The sequence below is a fragment of the Mycteria americana genome, chromosome 5 (genome assembly GCF_035582795.1).
Source record: "Mycteria americana isolate JAX WOST 10 ecotype Jacksonville Zoo and Gardens chromosome 5, USCA_MyAme_1.0, whole genome shotgun sequence".
Lineage (NCBI taxonomy): Eukaryota > Metazoa > Chordata > Aves > Ciconiiformes > Ciconiidae > Mycteria > Mycteria americana.
In genome coordinates, this window is record NC_134369.1 from 48,849,252 (window position 1) to 48,872,621 (window position 23,370).

The following is a 23,370-nucleotide window of genomic DNA, read 5'->3' on the forward strand; positions in this document are numbered from 1 at the left end:
GATAGTTAAGGTTTTGCAGGGCACAACCTCTATGTGGACAAACGCCATTGGGGATGGGTGAAGCGCCGGTGCGGGAGCGTGCTCTCCCTCTGTGTGCTGCTCACAGGTCATCACAGCTCTGCAAAATCACTCCCTCTCACCTGGCTGTGAGCACACTGTGGCCTTTGCAAGTTGAGGCCCGTCACACGTTGAAATCAGAGTGTTTCATATGAAAAGAGAAGTCCTGGTTGAAGCCCACATTTTTAATAGTTTGCTTCATTCCATATTCGAATGTGTACAACATCTAAAGGCAAACAGATGGAACTGAGCACCGCTACAGCTTTTTACACCAAATACACACTTCTCATGTGTGATCTCGGTAGCCTTCTTCCAAACTCTCTTTAAGATGGGCACTTGCAATGAAGTAAAGACTCGTGTCATCCCTGCCATTTCCGCTGACAAGTGCTGCCAACTGCTCCCTTGATGGTGACCAACTGCTGCCTCATGGGTTACACTTAGACGAAACACTTTTTGAGAGACAACCTGCCTCTTACCCTATTTGTGTACAGTGATTAGCACAATGGGTGCCCATGGCTAGGATCTGAGCTGATGTTATAATGTATATAAATAATAATAATCCCACCATTCTCATTTTCAAATCTCCAGTTATAAAACACCACGGACAGCAGACGCAGTGACTTGTCTCAAATCCCACAGATGTCCCTGGCAAAGCACACAGCTGGACTGTGGTCTCCCATCTCCGGCTGCAGTAAGCAAACCTCTGGAACCATCATTAGTTTCCTGTCAGAAAATGGAGGGTGTTCTCCAGAGGAAGGATCTGCAACATTAAGGGCTGATGACTGGGGCATTTAAAACAAGGCTGTTCTTTAAAAGGAAAGAGCTAAGAAAGTATATTCAGACCCAACCCACACCAGGATAATCAGACTGAAATCAGAGAAGAATGTTAGCTGGTGCCACAAACAAACAAGTATCTGGACAGCCACAGTTGTTTTGCCTACACTAGAAAAAATATTTACAAACTTTGGCAATAAAATCAAAGCTGACAATGGTCATATGCTTCAGGGTCAAACCTTCCACTGGCTTTTGTGGCATTTTGTTCTATATCCAAATACAACCCTACCATGACCTCTAATGACTGGACTACTTGAGAGGTTTATGTAGAACCTAGGGGAATAAAACCACTAAAAATACCCTATTCCTGCGGAAACGGACTTTTCCTTCCTCTCTGTATAGCCCATACTACACTGTGTAGGCTACATAAACTTCAAAATTGGTACGAGACATTATGTTCACTAAACATCGCCCATCATGGAAAGATTTCTAAGTGTATGCATTAGTTCTGCTCAACCTTTATCAGAAAGCCTCTTCTGTTACAGTTTTGGGTTTAGCCCCTTAGGAAAGGTTACAGAGTCCTCGGTATAAATGATGTAAAATAATAAGTACTGAACCAATTTTGGCACCAACAGCAGTTGGTGGGTTGAATGAGTACTTGATTCGAGGCCCCATTAAGTGCTGACATGTTTACAAGCCACACTTCATTACTGAATGGAGGGGGAATTTGGCAGCAGAGAAGTCTGAATCTGTTCAAGACCAGCAAGGCAAATACACTCCTTTAATCCTCATCTCCTTTAAGACTATAACTGCTGCAGTCTGGCTTTCTCATGAAATTGTACAAGCTGGAATATGGACTGAAAGGAGAGCAGAACTCTTACCAGCAGCCTGGCACAACTCTCTGATGCATCTGGGGGGGTCTCACAGCCAAAACCTCATTGTTTCTCTGGGAGCTGATGGGACCCAGAGCAACGGGGTTTCCAGCACTGAATGTCACCCCTCGGAGCCGGAAGGTGCAGGTGAGGTCACAGAAGGGTGGCGGTGGCAGGACGGGGGGATGGGGCGGCCGCAGGCTCCACAGGGCTTTCTCATGACAGCTGGCCAGCCCCTGCAGTGGGATTCTCCTGTTCACAGGCAGTATAAATCAAAAGCACAGATCTTACAAGGGGCACCATTCCTCCTGGACATTTTTTAATTGTAGCCACCAGCTGCGCTTATTGTGTGTAGGTGTGAGGAACTTACAGGGTCTATGAGGTGGCTGTGAACTCTTCATTTACAGAAAAGAAAAAGCAAATGAACCTGCCACTCACTGGCTGTGACATGGAGAACGAGTCTGAGAAGGACGCAGGTGTGGTGTTTAGTTCCTAGCAAACTCACTTCAGAAATAGTCAGAAATGGCCAAAGGAAAATCTCCAGCCCTCAAGAGGGACTGAGGTTGCTGCAGGCTGATCACCAGGTGGGAAGGCTTCCTTTCCCCCAGGCCAGGCAGCAATGAGGAAAAACGGGGTGCCAGTGCCCTGAGACGGGAGCTGCCATCCAGGAGCAGCTTGGAAAAAGTAAAATGCATCAGAAGAGGGCTTGCCAGTACCAGCTTCCAGGCAACTCCACCCAGCTGCCCCTAATTCCCACAGGAGATGTTGGAGCTCAGCACCCTGTGAGACCAGATCCTGTTTGAGCCCTCCGTCGCCCAGAAGGACAGGCAGGGCGTGAGGGGCAGAAGAGTTTTCTGAACCTGCTGCTGTCAAGCTGTGCTTGTACACAGCAGCGTCAGGCTCTGGGTCTGCTCGCAGCATTTTGGCCTGACTTCCTAGCTTAGCATAACAGTTCCTCTCAAAGTTCAAAGCCTCCTTTGGCCTGTCACTTAGTTATTACAAATTAATTTCTTATTTTCCTTCATAATGCAATTACTGTAAGGTAGTCAGATATGTTGGACAACTTCTCTCTTTGGTTCTTGTTTTTCTGTATTTAAATAGAGTATAATGCAATTTATGAAGTGTTACATAATAATTTTCCCTAGTGTATGTTCTAATAGATGAGATCCTTTATCAGAATATTTTCCATTGTTTCAAAATGACATTTGTCTAAATATCCTTCCTTATTTTTCTGTAAAGGTAGCTCTGGGGGTTGTTTTGATCCAGCAAAAATAATTTGTTGTGTGTTTGGGATTAGTCCCTTTTAGATAGCTTTTCTGCAAACAAGGTTTCTGTTCTTGGCTATGAACTCTTGAAACTTTCACTCCTTAAGTGGGATCTGACATAATTAATTACCTGCTATCAAGCCCAAACTATTATATTAAAACTAGTATTTCTCATAGGTTTTTGACAATATTAACTTCGAAAATATTATCACTAGGAAATACCTGGTCAGTTAACAGTTGGTTGCCCTTTTCCCTTACATATTGGATTGAATAATTGTGGGTAAAATACTGGCTGAATTTGACTGACAGTAGCAGCAAGGAGAATGGTATAATTGGTATAAATGGTATCCTACCCTATTCCAGAGGCAAAAGGTTGTAAAAATGTCTGGTTGTTTTCCTTTTTTTCTTGGTCTAAATTATTTATACTAGGAAGGAGAAAAAAAAAAATCTGTATTTTTTTTTTCCACAAATATCTAACATGTTTGTTTATAATTTCTCTAGAAGTCTTTTGATATCCACAGTGGCATGACTTAAAATAGAAGATAAAGATTTGATACCCTTGACCAAGCTAAAGCACACAGTTTTTTTCCAAACCACAATAAAGCTAATTCTCAATTTTTCAATAAATGACATTCAGGATATTAGTTCCTATATACTTTGCTTAGACTTTGCTTAGATACAAAATCACATCTCGTAGCCGTTTCCTCATAGATTTCTTCAACACTTAATACTCCCAAGTTAGTATAATCATATAGTTTGACACATCACTGAAATAACTGATTCGTTACAGACTGTAAAAAAATGCTTATATTTGAGCGTTTGCATTAGTATCATTTTGTTTGCATACTGCAAAATGCTATGTTCCATTTTATGAGTTGCCTCAGTTGAGCTGTTTTTCTGATGTATTTCTTATGCCAGATGTTGAGAATGAAAGAAGTGAGGACAACCTTGGCAGCTTTCTTTCACAGCTGAAATTCCTTAGTATATATCAATTAGATTTTATCCTGGCAGAGAAGGAGAACAATTTATTAAAATCTTCATCTGACCTTTATGTCCATCACTATTAGTAGTGATTCTAAGAAAGAACACTTCATTAGTTTAGCGGCACGAACTAGGACCTTGTTGCAATGCGAGGCAAAAGATGATAAACGTAGAGCTGCTCCATAGAGCTACTGAAGTATAAATTGATAGTGTGATTTATCTAATATTTGTACAACACAAATGAGGGGACAGCATAAAGCAATGTACCCAGAGAGCAGGCATTGTTAACCTAGCACGAGAGAAGGGATTTGCAGTTATCTGGATGCATCCCTCATAAGTCACACATCAAACCAAGGAGTGACCTCCCCTCCTAGCTCCTGGTTCGTGACTGGTACCAGCCGTGCATGAGGCAGGCTGACCAGAAAGCTGTGTCTACAGCCCCAACGCTTGCGGAAAGGAGAGGGTGATAAAGGAGTCTCCAGACCCATCACTTTCCACTGCATTCGTTTTAACACCAATAATCATGATTCAGTGCTTTTCAAATTTCTGCTTGAATAACAGTATTATTTTCTGTATCAGTGCCAACTTCTACAGCTCCACAGGGGTGCAGGGACCGTTCTGGATCTATTTCAGGAGGCTCAATCCACGCACTGCAGGATGGCCCATGTACTGGGCACGACAGCCACGTTATCAGGAGATAATGCAGTCTGGATGGGTTTTGTATAGCATAGACAGTCTGTTCCTCAGAGTGGGAAGTTTATTTTTATCAGGATGTCTGGCATTGTACGGCCATTAAGCAAAGACGATCAGTGGGTACTATCATAATGTCCCAAATCTTCGGTTCTATGTGTCTCGTGAGCTCTTTACATGGGATTTAGACCTATTTTTACCCTTTCTTTTGTCTTTCTTGTGCTAAAGTAATGCAAGTAAACCCATCATTTGAACAAATAAAGTCTGGCAGAAGGAAATGGTGTTAATGAAGGAGCTGCAGCTGCAGGGCTGGTTGAAATGTGATGATGTGGGTGCCAGCTGGCCAGTCTTTCCCTCACACGAGTCTGCATGAACAGCCAAACTGCTAGCTCCACGTCACACATCGATGCTAAGTGACATTCAAGAAGGGTACAAAATTACAGGTCAATAGCCTGGAGCTCTAAAGGGAAATAAGGAGTAAGAGAAGAAGGTAGTAAAAGCAGTGACAAGGAATGAAAAGAAAGATTAAGAGTTGGAAAAAAGTATGTATTTTGTTATTAGCCAGAAATTATTTTGGCAAAATTACTCTTCATTATTTTTGTATGCATTTATTCCTCTTAAAAAGGAATTTTCCAAATTCCCCTTCTCTCTAAAATAAATTCTGAATTGTAGGCAAGAGAAGCTGTATCACTTCCAGTGGGTCTGGTTACACTCAGTCCCAATGTACAATAGCATCCCAACGCTTTCTCTTCTGCCATGCTTGAAGAGTACTACAAAGCATTTCCAGGCTGGTAGCAGAGTCAGCCAACTGTGTCCTGCCCGTGCCTGGGGAAGTGTGAGTCAGTTCAGGACAGCTAGGAGGAACTGGCATGGGTTTGGCTTGTAGGTTTGTGGGAAACTGGGAGGGATAGGGGAAATTTGCTGTTGCCTGGTGGGCTCAGAAATTGAGGAAGGGGAGAGAGGCAGCTCATGAGGAATGAAGACCTAATGCAGGAGAACTGTGAGTCCCCTGCACATGGGCTGCATGCTGAATTTGGGGAGGGCTCTTTCCAAAGGCTGCCAAGCCATGGCCAGTGTGCAGATCTGCAGCACCAGGGTGAGCCCATCCCCACCCCAGGGCCAGCACCGCCTGCATACAATGCACAGGGAGCGGTGGGCATGAAGCGGGGCTGGGGAGGGAGTGCATCTGCAGCATGTTGAAGAGGGGCACAGGCTTCAGTGAGAGTGATGGGCGGTCTGCCACATCCAGGGAGTCACATCTGTGCTGGGCTTGCATTGACAAAATGAAATCTGTTTGGTTTCATGGCAGACCAGAATGAAAAGACATCCAATACCAGTGAGTCTCCAGAGTCTGTGTCGCTGGCTGATGCCTCAGCAGAGAAGGCTGCCTCAGCAGAGAAGGCCACACAAGGCTCTGACACTGACCTAGAGGTTGAAGGTGAATGTTTTCTGACCATCTGCCCTCACTAGCCTTTCCCCTTACAGAGCTGTACCTACCAACTGGTATATATCTGAAATGGAGACCAAGGACACAACCCTGCCAGGGTCCAGACAACCGCACCTAATCTGGTAGCTGATAAAGGCAGGGGGGGAGAATTTCCTTCTAAGAGCTCTCCCTTTGACATCAAGCATCTTCCTCCAACCACCCTCTATACACCATGACTATTCCTTTGTTCCTTCTTCTCTCCTCTAGTCCTTAATAACCAACGTTACCAGACCAGCCCACTGCCTGGGCAGCAGGAGCAGCTAGCTGAAGCCAGGGGTGGAACTGAGGCCCTGTTTGTGCGCTCCTGATGAAACACTGCATAGCAATTGTGGTCTGCGTGCCATAGGTTTGCCACAAGTGTCCTAGACTTTTCTGGTGGCTTGCCTCTTATCTCCTGCCTAGTGAAGTCAGTCCTCTAGCTAAACAAGTCTTGCATTCATTTTTGTAACAGTGACATTTGTCCATAATTTAGGATGAGAACTTTTTAACTTGTCGTAAATGGAAGGAAAATAAAAAACCATAAGAATGCAAGAAAAAAAGGCTTTTTTGTTAGAGGTCTCAGATTGAACTGGAAAATGGCTTTGACGAGAGGGGAATTTGTCTTGAGGTCAGACCATTGAATGCATATAACAACATGGAGAAATATGAGCTCTAAGTATGGGGTTTGATGAAGGAATTCCAAATGACAGGTTTTTGTGGAAATACAGCCGCCAGCTGCACTGATATGTCTCACTGCAGCTGTGTCAACAACACCCAATGGCCAAGATGAGAATTCTGGGATTCTTTCTGCTGGTTGTAAGCCAAAATGTTCTGAGCTGCCCTAGCTCTGCTGGCAATATCAGCTGCATGCTTCAATTAAGATTTTAAAGGGAAAAAAAAGACGAAAATGTTTTTGCCTGATGTCAAGAATTCTCAATTACACCGAGAAAGGTTTAGTCACATTGCAGACTGGTGAGAAGCTACAGCAAGTCACTGGATGCCAAATGGAGAAGCAAGGAGAACACATTAACTCTTGGAGGTCTGGGGAGAACCAGGGAATGGTAACTCTTTAAAAGTAAAACCCTACTGTTGTTGCACAGTGTTACATAAGTTACTTATTAAGTTACTTAATTTATTTAAAAGACGAGGGAGGACACTGAATGCACCACTCATCAATATACTTTTTCTCGGTAGATCCTGAGAAGGCCTTTGCAGGCATTACGGGCGCAGAGCTGTACTTGGAAGCATGCAGGCTGATGGAGGTGGTGCCTGTCTCACACTTTATTCAGAACTTGACCAAGCCTTATATAAACCTGAACCACCATGGTCTAGGACCCAAAGGTGTCAAAGCCATTGCTATTGCTCTGGTGGTGAGTAGCCAGTAAGAGTGGGGCCACTGTTCTCAAGAACAATAGGCATTTTAGACCTCTCTCATGCCTGGAAGCCGTCACTGAGTACGCAGTGTGGGGGAAAAAGTCATGTATCTTCCCCGTAGGAGCTCTGAGCATCCCTAATGTTTCTAATCCCCTGAACAGGAAAGTCTTGTGTGGCAACTGCTGGCCTTTGCTAGAGTTACCCCGAAGAACAAACTGATGCTCTTCCATGGGACACAAGTCCCCAGTGCTCCTAACCCCTACAGGGCCAGAGGTAGGTCTGGAGGGATTGGTATCCCCCACTCTGGGTCCTCCATAGGGATGTACTACACTCACCAGTGGACAGGCCCAGGATGCCTGAATTGGAGCTTGGATCTGAACCTGGGTCTTCAGGCTGGCAGAAAGCAATGGAATGTCCTACCCACTCAAAACCTCTCCAGAAAAGCATCTCTTTTGTATGCCAACTCCCACTGCCATGGCTCTGCCACATCCTCTGATCACTGTCTTGCTCAGGACCTGCAATGCTTTCTGAGGTTTGGAGGAAATGTCCAGTGTCTGTTGAACCGAGGAAACTATCCCCTTCATTAACTTTTCAGCAGTTTTTTGTGTGTCTTTGTTTCCCTTTGTGTCTTCCCAGTCCAACGCAACTGTCACTCATCTAGAGTTGGAAGACAACTGCATTCTGGCAGAAGGAGCCATATGCATAGCAGAGATGCTACGAGAGAATTCCTCCCTTCAAGAACTGGTACCCAATCTGATGTAGTTTGTAGCCAAAATTATTGCTCACCAAGTTCAATCATCTGAAAGAAAACCAATTCATTCCATTATGATTTTAACCAAATAACCATTGTTCCCATGCAAAAATATTCACATTCTGAAAGTCATGATATTTTATGCTGCTCTACTTTTAAAAGGTACAAGCTTCTGAAAAGCAGAAGTGTGCATATGGTGGCAGTCTGGTGAGTCTGGAACTGTTCTCTTCATTAGCAGATGTGACAATAATTGCCATAACTAAGTCTTTCTAGTTCATGCTTAGCCAACGGAAAAAACGTTTTGGTCAGGAACTTTCATTGTCCAATATGACATGGGGAAACTTCTCTAAATAGATTAAGGGAATAACGCACACCTTCAGATATGAACTGGTAGGAATGTTCCCTCGATCTGAAACTGGGGTATACAAAATGCATTTTGATAGGCTATGGGATCTGTGTTACACTGGAAGAAAAGATTCTTAGCCAAATGCCTCTTGGTTCACTGAAGAAAAAGACCCATGTGAAACTGATGGCTGTAGGGCTTTATTCCTCTTAGGAAGGATACAGGGTTAAACACACCTATAACTCACATGTTAATTACTGTCTGGCTGACATTTCTCATATTTCTTATCTTGCATTAGTCCCTTGACAACTTGGGCATTAAGAAGACAATAAAGTTAATTCATTCTTTGGAGTCATCCTTCTTATCCTCCCTTCTTTCCTTCCAGAACATCTCCAATAACCACCTAGACACAGCAGGAGCTGAAGCCATTGCCAGTTTGCTTTTGGATAACATGTCCTACCTCCATGCTCTTCAGCTCTCAGGTGGGCTGTATGCACTCAAACAGTGATGGCAGCGGAAGTGAAATAACATGTGTTTCATTCCAGTCTCTCATCCTGAGAATATCAGTCAGACTATGGGCAAAATCAATCTCTCAGCTATGTCTCTGATGGGAACCCAGAGTAACAGTGGAAATCTAGATTTATAGTGATGTGATTAAATATTTGGCCTGCTCAACCTCCAGCACCTCTGGAAACCAGTCCCTCACAAGAAACTTAGATAATTGCTGGAGTGTCTCCCACAACTTGGGGTAATTCTACTCTACGGAGCGAAGTGGAATAGTGACTAACTTCTTAGAGCCTGATATGGGCCATGATTAACTGGAGGTTCCACCTAAAAGCACAGCTTCCTGCAGACCCCTGAACAGCACCAAGGGAGAGATCAGCACACTGTTAACATACTTTTCCTCCTCAGGGAACAACTTTGGAGAGGAGACTGCACCATACTTTGCTGAGGCATTAATGGTGAGTTACCTGAAATCCAAGGTCATTTGCAGCCCTGGCTGTGTAACAGGCTCTCCTCATCTTGAAGCTGCTACTCACTTGGCATAATTTCACTTGGCAATGCCCATATGATTTCCTGGTATAATTCCGCTAAGTGCCTCTTGCTTGCTTCAGAAATGACAGAGGCTGGGAGGACACAGAGCAGGATGGACTGCATTAACATTTTCTCAGGACAGCCGTGTGAGTCTGGCTGAGAAACAAACTTTCAGGACTGTGTAAAAGAACAACAGAATGACATCTGGGTGACAAAAAAATTTCAAGAAGCGTAAGTAACCCAACTTCATATCATTTTGCAATTCTCCAGTAAAAAGAAGATGCTTGACTTCTCTGGTTAGTTCCTGTCTCAAAGCCTCTGCATCATTTGGCACCACCAGAAGCTGCCCTGAAGCAAGGCCTTGACCTGATATCAGGAAGGGCTCCTGGTCAGAGTGCAATGGTGGGAGTGAAACAGCGGCAGGAACAGAATTGCAGGATGTGTTGCAGGCCAGACACAAGCTGTGTGAGGGAAGTTTGCACAGCACAAAGTCCTATTGCTTTTGCTGTTTTGGGAAGATAATCACTGTGATGTTATATGCCTGACAAAGCTTTGTTTTGGGACATGCAGTGCCACAATCTCTGTGCTGATGATCTCCCATGCACTGAAGATTTCAGTGTGTCCGATATCCCTCTGTTTCATCCTCATTTGGGGGCCTTGGCATGGCAGCTGGTTGCAGCTGGCTGGAAGATCTCATTGTCTCTGCACATTTGTCTCTCTGCAGGGCAATTACCAAGTGAAGGAGCTGGATCTCAGCCACAATGAGTTCTATGAGAAGGGAGGACAGCTCCTGGGACAGATGCTGGGTAACTTAATTTATTACTCCCACAAAGCCAGCAGTACAGGCACTGGGGGACTTGATGGCGTCAGCACAGTGAACATGTATTTCCTTCTCCAGCAAAAATGCACCATGACCTGGTGGTTAGTACAAAAGACAGGGCACCCAGATTTAGAGCTTCTTGCCTGGTCCACAGGCTCACCCTCATCACTGCAGGTGACTCTAGCAACTGTGACTAATGTATCAGAACACAAATGCAGGATGAGAAACCACAGTAACAGAGCAGCCTGTGTCAGACAGAAGAGAGCTGAAAGAGAAGTCCCTCAGAGATTCAAGGCAGAAAATTGCTTTTCACTAAAATCTAATAGGATCAGAACTGTTGTTTGTTTTAAGCTTTTGATTACAAAGTTCAGGAGTGATTTCAATTTTTCTTAAGTAGCCCAAACCCTAATGGTTTGAGCCACTGCACAGCAAGCAGCAAGGGAAACAGATTAGGAAGAAATAAAATTAAGCTGCCTAATTTATCTGTTCAGACAAAGTGAGATCCAGAGTGTGCTAGTAGCCCTGGAGAGGGAGAGCAAACAAAACAGTTGCGGTCCTTCAGTAATCTCAGGTGCTATTAGTGCACTAGGAAAGACTTGCATGAATATCTGATGGCTGTTCTTCCCTCAGTGTGTCCAACATGCCTGCTACCATAACGGCCACAAGCCTGTGCTGTGAGCATCCAGTGTTCCTTGAGCATTTCAGGAACACAATGCCTTCAGTTTAATTAACACTCTCCTTCTCCTGGTTCAGTATTTCCATTGATATGAACCTCTTTCTAATTACAGTCCATGTCTTTAAAAGATGGATCAATTAAAACTGCAGTGAGGGACAAGGCACTGTACCCCTGCCTTGGACAAGCCTGCAGGCAATGCAGAGATCAGTACTAAAACTTGTGACCTTCCTAGAGAAGAAAGATGTGTCTCCAGACTTAAATGTCTTAAAGCTCTTCTCTCCTTCCAGCTCACTTGAGGCAGGAGCAGCAGAGATTACTGCAGAATCTGTTTCTGTTTTGTTTCTTAAAGGAATATTTTTAAGTCAGCTAAACTCACCATCTGCCTCCATCCAACCTCCCATCCATGGAAAATCTGCATAAGAAATTCTCTCTGAGAATGAGAAGCAAGTGTTGGCAGCAAGTCCTACCCCTCCCAGTGTCACAGTAGACACAAATGAATTCACACATACCCTGCTCTAAGTAGAACTTACACCATGAGGTATGCTATGCATGTGAATTGGCACTGGCACATATACAGCTGGGCACAGCTACCATATGAAGCTGAGTTCCTCTCTTTTGCTAATCAAACATACGCAGAGTGAGTCTTGATATTTTGGATGTGGCAAGGAGAATCCAGCCATTTTTCACAGTGAGAAACACAGCCAGTGTCTATTAATATAAGAAATCCTCCCTCTCTCTACCTTCCTCCTTCACAACTTACTCTTTGATTAAGCCAGAAAAAAACCTGTGTTCCCTTTCTGCTTGTGATCAACAACCCATTCTCTGTTCTTTGGGTGCTGTGGACAGCAAAGAGTGTAGGTATAGGTTCCTCCTACTGCAATCAATGGAGGCTGTTGCTGAAACCCCAGCAAACTTTCTCTTAGTCCCTAAGTGTGGGTCAACAGCTATGTCCAGACCACTCTTAATGAGCTAACATCTCAGTTTCTCTCTCCTAGCCAGCAACACAACACTGGAGATTCTGGACCTGAGCTGGAACCACCTGAGGAGGAAGGGGACAGCAGCACTGGGCACAGGTCTCAGGGTAGGCATGCCCCTCTTTTGTGGTACCCTTCACAGTGATTATTAGAAGGAGCTGGTTGAAACGCTGATTGGGAACTCAAATCCCTGAGGTCTGAGCAGGATTCAGTAGCTCTAGCAAGGCTCATCCTACTGACAGTGGCAGTCAGCGCCAGGAGAAAGACTAAAGCAGTGAGTAGGCCCGGTGACCTACGTGGATGGAGAGACCCTGGTGACATTGCAGAGATGTTGGATTCATTGGGACTGCCTGGGTGTGACTTGAGGGATGCTCCTGTCTCAGCCAGGCAAGAAAGGGTAGAGTGGTACAAAAGGTGGCATGCAGTAGCTAACATCCCTCTTCTCTCCCTGGAGGACAATGGTGCACTGAAAATACTCAACCTTTCTTGGAATGGCATTGGCAACGAGGGAGCACTGGCCCTAGGAGAAGCTCTCAAAGTCAATAATGTGCTGGTTCACCTGGACATCAGCAACAACCAGATCAACAACGAGGGAGCCAAGAAGCTCTGCAGGGGCCTTGAAGTCAATGGAAAACTCAAAATCCTGAAGGTAAAATAAATCCCAGGCACAGCTGGAGGAATAAACAGAGGGAGTAGAAAGATCTGAGTCAGAAGGGACAGAAGACAGAGGTGAGCTGTCTGAGCTAGAACTGGAGGAAATGAGTATTGCTCTGGATTGAAGGTAGGCAGAGTGGGAGGAAATTCTATCACGTGAATTTTTTCCAGGGCAACTAAATTGCACTGTTCCCTCAAAAAATCCTCCAGGGTCTGGCTTGACATAACCCCACACCTCTTATCACTCCAAAATGGTTGATTCCTGTCGTGTCTAGTCTCAGCCAAGTGAGAACCTAGGCATTCAACAGGTCTGCATATACACACAAAATGTAGTTGTGAAGGTACATATGTACACGTAATATGCATTTCAACCTGAGGCAAAGGTTCACACTGAAGTTTGCAGGTGGGCAAGAGTGTGCCTTTCTCAATGTGTTAATGATTTGCTAAAAATTTATTTAAACACAGGATAAACTGTCATTGCCACGTCAGGGCAATGCCACAGCACTACCTAAAGGAGAGGTGTATTATCAAGCCCTGGAAAAAGAAAGCCAAAACTGCCTTCTAGTAAGCTAGGGATCAATAATCCTGGAAAGGGCAAAACAGAATGACCAGCCAAGCTGGCTTCAGAAGTTAGGGTTGAGAGCTAACATGTCTTCTCAATCCAATATCATTCTCTAGGACTTCAGCTCAGAAAAGTCAGCTTGCTTATGAGCTGCATTCTCAGCTAGATCTAACATAACCATCCTGAGAGCCTGCAAATGGCAGTATGGTGGTTAAGGGGCATCTTTAAAGCTGTTCATGCAGGCCTGTCTTTGGACATGCCTATCCCTGTAAATCACTGCAACCACACCAGTCTTTGGGACTGCTGTTTCAGATTTTGTAAATAAATGTGTCTGTTTGCCTTGCTCTTAACCTGGCTTGAGGTAAGGTCACTAACTCACACAAAGGCGTTCCTCTCTCTATGTAGCTGCACAGATTGTCTTAGGAGCTGATAACACAAAGGACTTAAACGAGGACATGTCTTCTGCTGGCTAATGTTAACCAAGAAAGTTTTCTTTCAAATAACAGGAGTGGGGACTGCACATGAAGTCCAAGATGGGGGAGAGGTGATGTTCACACACTAAGAGATGCACATGGCAATGCCAACCCCATAACGCCAGATAGCTAGACCTCGTAGGCCAGAGGCAGCCGATCAGCCTGAGCTCTGATCTGCTGTGCTGCCAAGAAGAGCCAAGGGTATGGGAAATGTCCCAAGGGGCATACCTCCATCCAGAGGGACCCTACTAGCAAGCACACATTCAAATGCAGCCCATTGCCTCAGCCTCTCCCCATCACATGACCGAACATGTTCCACATCACATACTCCTGTGTGACAGATGTAAGGGACCTGATATGTGGAATTTCACACAAGGAGACAGAGAGAAGCTCAGAAGGCAACTCTACTGGGATGTTGCATTGAAGAGTTTTGTGCGACAGAGACAAGAGATGGTGAGATAACAAACCCATCGAAAGGGACCACAGTTATTCTACGGCCCTGCTGAAGAATGGGAAGAAAGGGTCATCCTTGAGGTTACAGCATGCCTTCTGCCAGGCATTAAATCCTCATTCTCACCATGTCTGGATCTATGTCTCTTCTTCCACAGATGGCAAATAATCCCCTGACCATGGAAGGTGCCACTGCACTAGTCACATCTATCAGAAAGAACCCCAAATCCATGATGGAGGAGATCAACATCTCAGTAAGAGTTTATGTACTGGAAAGCCTCCAGGACCACACACTATACACTTTTAGAAACTGGGTGGATCGCAGAGCTGCCCCCTTCCAAAACTGTTTTGAGACTTGCTGTTTGTTTCATTTATGCACAGCCATTAATAAAAAGAGGCTACTATGTGACAGCCCTTCTAGAAGCCATGTGGAAATTATAGGGCTTTGGTCTGGCTCTGGAGAGAGGTGCCTGTAGTATCACCACATTTCACTCCCCTCCATTTTGCAATAGCAGAACAAGAACAAGGAGTGAATTCCCACTGGAGGATGAATTCTCTTCATCCCCTGAGCTGTGTCCCTCCAGGGTAGCCTAAGATGCTAGATACTGTGAAGTGCTTTGATATCCTGTCAGTATGTATGAGGAGTAGAAGATGGATGCTTCAAGGCATTGAAAGCAAAGCAATTTTATTTAAAAAAAAAAAATTAAAAGGCTGGAAGGAAAAAAAAATCAAAGAGGCCAAATCTTAGTATGCTACTCTGTGGCAAGTTGGGAGCACAACACATACTGTTGTAACCTCATGTGCTACTTCTAAAATGGGAGACCCAGAAATGCTTCTGAGCTCCTGAGTGGGAGCAGGGGTTGTGTTGCAGGCCAACGCTGGGGAGAGATCTGGGCACGCATCAGTCCAGTCCTGGCCCTCCCATCCATGCATTGGTGCTTCATGGGAGCAGTTCCAGAAGGTGCCAGGGGCCTCAGGGCCCTCCATCCACCTTTGGGAGCACCATGATTAAAAGAAAGAGCATCTTCACAAAGATTAGGTTTGGGACTTGGAACATAAATATTATGTTCACACTTGAAACAAGCTAAAAAAAAGTTCATGGGCAGTTTTGGAGACTCACGTAATGGGTTGTATTTAAGTTACATCTGCATGTGTTTCTTTGTCCTGTGGTTACTGTATTAAAGGAAGATACTAAAACAAATCAGAATAAATAATATTAATCTATGGTCTTTCCTGAGAGTATCGAGGGCTTTCAACAGAGATCATCCAAAGAACAGGCATTCCTCTAGGGCAGACAATTTTCCCTGCATAAATTAAGATCAAAGAGAATTATTTGCCAAGTCTGCAAGGAGTCAGGCCTCATTCTGCAAAGGAAAACTAAAACGGGCTGTGTGGGGCTAAAGGACTTCATTACAGTATACGTGGTTCTGCTAGTTTTATTACTAATAACCTAAACAATTCATACACTTGGAAAGAGTAACGTATTTTAGCTAAATTCTGAAAAATGAAAGAAATTATTAAAATACATTTATTTAAAAGGAGGCACTCAGAAATTTTGAGGCAAGGAGTTAATTAACATTAAGAATCTTCAATCCAACCTAAATCTCACTATGCATTTCTGCTTTTTAGGATTAACAGATGCTCTCTTCACCTCGCCCTTCAAAAAGTCTAAATTACCTGGCATTTCACAAGATAAATGGTCAATGGCATAAATTTACAATGACATTTCAATATCCCAATCAAATGCTTGTAGGCGAACATCTAATCTGTCTGACAGACTTCATTCCACTTCTGATGTAGGGATTCTTGCATTTCAATTCAGAGTATTTGCAAATATACAGCTCCAAAGATCTTACGCTGTCTTAAACCTTTAAGAAATTAGTAAAGATTTTATTTTTTTATAGGAAACTTAAGGGAAGACATAAACAAAAGCCTCTTCTGCCCCTTTTCCCAGTGATAAATGTTTATCTTGACTTTTAAAGAATGAATAATTAGTGTGTCTGTAAAAGGAATTTTGAATAAGGATCATATCTAGAAACCTTTGCATGGGTTTGACAGCACTAGCAAAGGTGAAGTAATAGAAAGGCATATTTTTAACAACAGTTTATTGCTTCTGACAACATTTCTAAGCATGGCTGTTCCCCACATTCTTTTCATAACCTACTCTTTATAGGGTTTCAACTTGCAGATACTGACTATCAAACATCTAATAGAAGCCATGAATCAAAATAGCCAGCACATGCCCATCTTCACCATCACAGTCCAAAAGAAAATACCATCACTTTTCAGCTGTCCGTGTGTTGTTTTTCTGGACTGTGAACTGACTGTGTCAAAGATGCAGAAATGCACAAGCTGGCTCCCTCCAGGTGCCGCCCGACTCCAGCACGGTTTGTTAGGCCAGATACGGTGCTTTGGCTATGCTGCTTCTGAGGCCGCACCGGCAGTCCGCTGGCTTTCTCACAGGGTCAAGCCCAGGCTGGCAAGCCTTGGAGGGAGCTGGCAGCCAGCAGAGCCAGCTCGGGCTGTCCTGTGCTGTGTTCCCAGGACTAGGACACTCTGCTAGTGTGCATAGTGCAGGGATGTCTGAATGGCTTCTTCAGAGAGTCACTCTGCGTCCGTAAAACCATTGCTGCTGAATGAAAGCTAGTAAACCCAGCCAAAGCTAGTAAACCCAGCCAGACCCAGACTTGTTCAAGACTGTCTTCGAGTAGTAACAGTTGAGAGCTTACTGCACAGTAGATCATAAGCTTCTAGATGGATCTTAAGAACAGTAGGTCTTAAGCTTCTAAAAAAGAAGCTATTAAGAATGCATTGGGAGACTTTGTAAGTACACTTTGGGAAAAAAGATGGTGCTTGCTGCCTTGGAAACCTCCCGCAATGACAGAAAACAGAAGCTTTAATGAATTTCCTGAACTGCCTTGAAATTTCCAACAATTAAATATATAGCTAACATAATACAGGAACAATTCCTCTGCCATCATGGGTATGAACAAAATCATAATCATGGTTTCAAAAGATCAGTCAAGGCAAAGGCAAATTTGTCATAACTTAAATTTAGAAGAATAATTTACAGTGACATCAATATTTGCATTGATAGTTTACTTTCTAGTATCACAAAACCCTAAATCAGGACACTGTGCTGCTGCCTGTTCTATAAGTACTAAACCAGAAAACTCACAGTGTGAGCTCTGAAACACTGAGCTGTCACTAACCTGTTTGAAATCCTTAGGGAAAAACAAACATCAGGTCTTGTACTGCTGACTGGAGCTTCCTGTTAGGGCTACGCAATGAAACAGAGCTTTACCAAAAGTTCTTTTCATCTGGAGACACCCAGACCCTTGCCAGATAGATGTATCTTTCTTGTCTGGGCTATAAAGCTACATTGCTGGAGATACTAATCCTATTAGGCCTTGGATGTGTTGGTTTTGTTTTTTTTTTAATTTTTGCAGAACTCTGTGGCACATTTTGGCCATTAACAGTTCAACTTGCAGTCTGCATCTTAACCAAATGGAGAGGAGACCCATGTAGAACTAGCTCAGGGATGAACATGAATCACTTGAATAACCTAACATAAGAGGTCCTCAGTGCAGACATTTACCTGATGAACGTCTAGCTTGCATTGAGTTAATTTCTACATAAATTAGTAGATCCTTTTCTGTCTCAGGCATAGGAAGAGAGAAAGAAGATGAACATTTGTTCAGGGTCAGGCCTCCATGGGATTCCTGAAAGTGAAGAGCAGAGATGGGAGAAGGCACCACCCTTAGGAGAGAATGGTTAATGTTGACTTTAGATGCATTTGTTAATACAAACAAGTCTTCATTGTTCTTTGGGTATCCATGCTGACTGCACTCTCTTTCCTCCTACGTACCAGAATGTGTTGGTGAATGAAACTTTCATCAAGTTGCTGGATTTGGTGTGTCAAATGCGTCCTGAACTACATGTCATCTACGGTGAGGTTGAAGGCTGTATTGCCAGGATCCCCAAGCAGCATCCAAATCCCATGAAAGTGATTCAGGTGAGCTACTGAATTTGAGTCCATAGCTCCACTGTACACAGTACAAATGCTCCAAGCACTTGGAGGGATGGAGGTTGGAAGGGGTAAGCTTTCTTCCAAGTGGGAAATTCAGCCAAATTCCTTCAGAAAAGTATAGTCACAAAGACTGTCACAATGTTCACATATCTCAGTCCACACAGACTGACTAAGCAAATCCTTTGATCTTCAGGAGAAGCTAATGCCTTGGGATCTGAGAGCACTGGGAAAAAAAAGAATCTGAATAGATGCTTGCTCTCTGTGTAAAACAAACTGATTGATTTCAGGTCTGATCCAAATGAGTGTCCATCCTCATCACAAGCCCATCGCAATAGCTGTCTTTCACAGAACCCTTCACTAACAGTTGTGCTTTAGCATCAAAATTAATGTGCTTCATAAAAGTAGGATATGGTATTACAAGCAAATACTGTCCTAAATAGAAATTACTTAGGTTTTCAAGGTCTGTAATTTCTATGGATAGCAGCAGATGGTGCTGTCCTCCTTGCTGGAAGGCAATGCAAGCACCTGAGCATTGCTGAGTTAAATAACACTTTTGCACTACCAACTTCACTGTGTTTCTTAGCTGCTGTGCAGATTTTTAGCTAATTGGGTGAGACTTTGCTGTAGATGTGGATTCAGATGAACTTAAGCAAAAGCTTGGGCTGTTAGCTCACATCAAACAGTGCTGCTGTGCTTCACAGCTAGTGACGCTCACACTAGCATGCTTTGCAGTTTTTAACAGCAGTTATGGTACTCAGATGTGTTCTCATTCAAACAGACAGGAATTCAGAGACAAGCAACTAAAGTGATCAGAGATCTGGGGGACAGGACTGTCTCTGGATTAGACAGCCTAGCCAAGCAGTGGCTGCTGGGATGAGGACCAAATAACCATATGCAATTATCAGAAGAAACAGGTTTACTACTGAGTCTCATTTCAAGGTAGGGGGAGAAGGAGGTATAACTGAGAAGAATGGGATTAACCCAAACAAAAGGATTTTGTTCTAACAATAGGGTGGCTGCACAAGGAGTTATGGACTCGTATATCTCAGTGATAAGCTGAGTAAAGGCAGGATGACAGATGAAAGAATAAGGGGAGAGCTGGAGGCAGGTATTGGTGGCTGTTTCATGGTTATGCCCATGTTTTATCTCTTCTTTTCTTAGAACTACTTGAAAGAGCACAACCTACGACTTTGGGATTTTTTTAGGAATATTGACAAGGATGGAAACATGAAGATCCCTGTGGCAGCCTTCCGGAGAGCCATGATGCAGGTGTGCCTCTGAAAGCACGGCCAGGATGCTCTTGTGGCAGGGTACTGCTCTGGGGAAACCCCTCTGCTGCAGCACAGCCACCAGCCAGCCTTGCTGGTGACATTGTTCAGACTAAAAGGCTAAATTCACCAACTGCAAAAGTTGAACCCTGGACAATTGAGACCCAACAGAAATGCTATGACATCCAATAAATACTGCAGATGGCATCAGTGATAATGGATCAACTTTATAGAGTATCACAGGAGCCTTGTAAAATCACTGAGGTCAGCTGTTTGTATAGGATATACAGGCTCTTGATAGATAATTATGTCTTACTGCTATGGGAAAGTGAAAAGGAGGCATTTAAAACCTTGCCTCTACACACTGAGTAGACAGTTGTTTTCCTGCCAAAACCACCATGGTGCTTGGGACCAGTAGCAATGGTCAGCCAGCCATGATGCTATTTTACAAAAAAATGCAAAAAATTGTTATTTTAATCCTAAAAGAGTGAAATTGCCTCCCCAGCACCACTCTGTGGATTTTTTCCGTCCCTTCTTCCATGCACCAGGCCTGCTCACCTGTTAAAAGATGATGGGTCCCAGTATGATACAGAGGATTTTTCTGCTTGAAAATATCCAGGTTTTCTAACATTTATCTTACCCTCTTAGCAATCAAGCATTCCACTGGATCGAGTCCAAATTGGGGAACTAGTGCGCAAGTTAGACCGGAATCGGACAGGGGTTGTGGACTATAGGTGAGTGAGTGACTCCACTTACTGTCCTGGCTTGTCTTTCTTTTTTTAATTTGGCTTAACACCAAATAAACATATCCTTATTCACTTTAGAAGGTGAAGGGACATATGTTTTTGGCCAGTCCATTACTTACATAAGTAAAAGGTAGATGAAATAACACCTTGCATGCTTAGAAGCCCTGTTGAGTCAAACTAGAAGTCAGTCTTATTTTTCTGTTTGACAAAATTGCTGTGAGAATGCATGGATCTCAGAGCTGAACGGCATTTTCATTCATGCTCGTAAGCCTGCATGAGAAGCATCAGCTCAACACTGTGCTCCCCCTGAAGCCAGGGTAAAATTTGCAAAGACAGCATATCTGTGCCTTCAGACCTGTTCCTCCATCCTCAGGGACTCTTGTTTTTTTTCCTTCTCTCTGATCCTTCTTCTTAGGAGACCTAGTTTTCCCTAGAAACCCACCTTCAAACTACAGAACTTTTCATTCTCTTGAAAGTGCCTCTTCCTTAGTGCCTGTAGCAATCATGTCCAAGTTCTGAGAGCCTGAGCAGTCAGCAGCAAACTCCTTGGAGGTTGTCAGTTGCTGCAGGCTAAACCGCTTGTCATTGGACCCAAAATTCCCCTTAGATTTCCCATCAGTTCTGACATGTGACTCATCAGCTGAAAGCCCTATTAATCATGCCCAAATATTCCCATCCCTCAGCACATATTGATGGGTTTAAATATATGCTGTAGTCTGGTTTTAAGGCAAATCTCTTCACCTCTTAGCTTCCTAATGTTTTCGAAGAGAAGCATATTACTTTATTAGATCTGGTCTTTATTCCTTCGCATACATCGATGCCATACTAAAAGCATCCATGCTCAGACGCTAGACAGGCCTTAGCCTGGTTAATCTTGAATCAGAGGTTACATGGCGTTCCCAAGTACTTTAGGCACAAATTCCAGAACTGCGGTTAAGTAGTAAGCAAATTAGGAACCATTAAAACCCAATGGTCAGCAAGGACTTCATTTGGTGCCATTAATGCTGCTGAGTTGATATGTGGGGGAAAAGAAATACTAATATCTACTCCTTATCTAGCTGCTTAATGCATTTTAGCACTGTAGCATGTGTGGTAGTATGTCACCTTGTAGACAACAGTCAGAAGAGTTGTGACCTTTGCTGTCCTTACTGATCCCACCTCAGGCTGTTTCCTCAAGGTCCTCTCAGCAGCTTTAAGATACCTGACAGCGAAGGTTCACTTTACTAAATTAATACTGGCTCATCTCTTTCTTTTCAACCAGTCACTTAAGAGAGCAGAAGCCGGCACAGAAGCCTGTGGAAGGGGAAATCGAGGAGGAAAAGAACAAAGAGCCATAAAAATGAAGCAAGGAAGCATCAGACAGTGCAAGATTGTAGGGAAGTACTGGAAGAAAGCTCAGAGTGGCCCTAGGCTTGGGGAGGCCCAACACTGGGGAGCTCTAATAGTCTAAGTTATTGAATGTAGAAATAAAGTTGATGTTCCACTACACAGCAGGTCCCTATACAGACTGGTCTTTTGGTTAGGGGCAGAAGAGATTGGTCCTTTGGAGCTGGTTACCAAATCTGTCTCACTCTGCATGCTGACGATACTGAACTTATTTAGAGATGGAGACAAAAAGCGAGAATGGGGAAACTAAGAGAACTCATTACTTTTATTATCCCCTTTTGAGGGAGAGTAGATGGACAAAGAAAGACTGAAGGAAGTGCCCTGCAGACGACCCCTACCAGACTTAGCAGTTCTGACACAGGGACCTTTGCAAGAGGCAAAGAATTAAATTCATAAGAAACTACAGCTCATGTTGCTCAAAAAGTTATGGGTAATAAGAATTGTATTAAATATCTCCATGGGAAAAAATATGCTAGAAGGGTGGAAACCATAACAGATTTTAAATGGCTCAGATACTAAACTGCTTTTTTTAAACCAATATTTTAAAAAAAGAAAACTATTTCAACAACTCTTAAGAAGGAATGAAAGCCTTGTATATATTAATATTTATACATAAATAGAATTTGTAATATGTAAAAATATACAGATGAGCAGAGCCACAGGAAATATATTTTGCCATGTGCAACTGCCAATATAGACTACACCACCAAGAAACTTGGAGAACTGGTAAACGTGGGCCTCTCTGGGAAGACCGGCCTTCCATGGAAAGGAAAAGAAGCAGCTGTTTACCATCTGTGCTTCCCAGCAGAATAACCACCTGGAAAAAAATCTTTGAACTAGAGTTCAGGTGGCTCCAGTGCCTCATCAGAGGTCAACATGACTGTTGACATGATGGCGTTGGTATGACTGCTCAGTAGCCATCCTCAATATGTGACCAACTGCTAGGCTTTAACTCATTACCCCAGCAGGTCTGTGCCTTCTGATGTCTGTGACGCTTCTAGAATTTACTTGTGATTGCAGTCGGTCTCTCCTTCACATACAGAGTATGTGGCGTTTTGAGATGAAGAATCAGAGCAGCAGAGAGCATTTGAGATGTTGAGTAGTTCGCACATGCAGGGCCATAACGCTGTGGGGTTTTCTGTTCCTTTCCTAATCATTACTAAAAGGTAATTAGCTCTTCTTGACTGTTCCTAAGCACTGAGGTATGTTTTCATAGAAATGTACACCAAACCTGCAAGCTCTTACTCCTGAACACTGAGGCTCGAGGGGGGGGGAGCAGTCCATGCCCATCATTTTACAATTCGAGCTCATGTACTCCTGAGAAAGACCTATGCTAATGCACCCCTCCCGTGAGAGGAAAGGACACTCCTGCTGCACAGGGCTCAGGCAATGTCCGAGGCTGCCCCACGGCAGCGGCTGAGCAGCAGTGCTCCTGCAGCCCCTGGGGTCAGGCCCGCCCCAGCAGCGTGAGGGAGAGGCCTCGCTGCCTGCCCACCACGGGGTGCACGGACACGTGCCCTCCCCTCCCTGTGGCACTGACCCCCAGGACCCACTGGCTGTGCCCAGAGCCTGCTTTTAGCTCCTCGTCTGAAAGCAACTTCGTTGCTCCTTTCCTGGAAAGTACTACCAGCAGGAGCATCATTTTAAGCCATCTTGTAAGACATTCCTCCACCATCCTGCTCCAGAGGCTGGTGGGTTGGTGGGCAATGCATGTGGTACGTTTT

The 23,370-nt window shown here is 43.9% G+C and overlaps 2 protein-coding genes across 2 annotated transcripts in view; one reads left to right on the forward strand and one right to left on the reverse strand.

Moving 5' to 3' along the window:
- Nucleotides 1–23,370, reverse strand: part of ANGEL1 (angel homolog 1) — a 58,628-nt gene that overhangs the window by 31,428 nt on the left and 3,830 nt on the right. The window lies entirely within an intron of this gene.
- LRRC74A (leucine rich repeat containing 74A) lies at nt 1,889–21,597 on the forward strand. The gene is made up of 15 exons (XM_075501631.1): nt 1,889–1,968; nt 2,076–2,179; nt 5,949–6,077; nt 7,299–7,474; nt 8,115–8,222; nt 8,958–9,054; nt 9,485–9,534; nt 10,332–10,413; nt 12,099–12,184; nt 12,532–12,726; nt 14,375–14,470; nt 18,088–18,231; nt 19,408–19,515; nt 20,163–20,248; nt 21,522–21,597. The coding sequence occupies exons 1-15, from the start codon at nt 1,889–1,891 to the stop codon at nt 21,595–21,597; spliced, it is 1,617 nt and encodes a 538-aa protein (XP_075357746.1).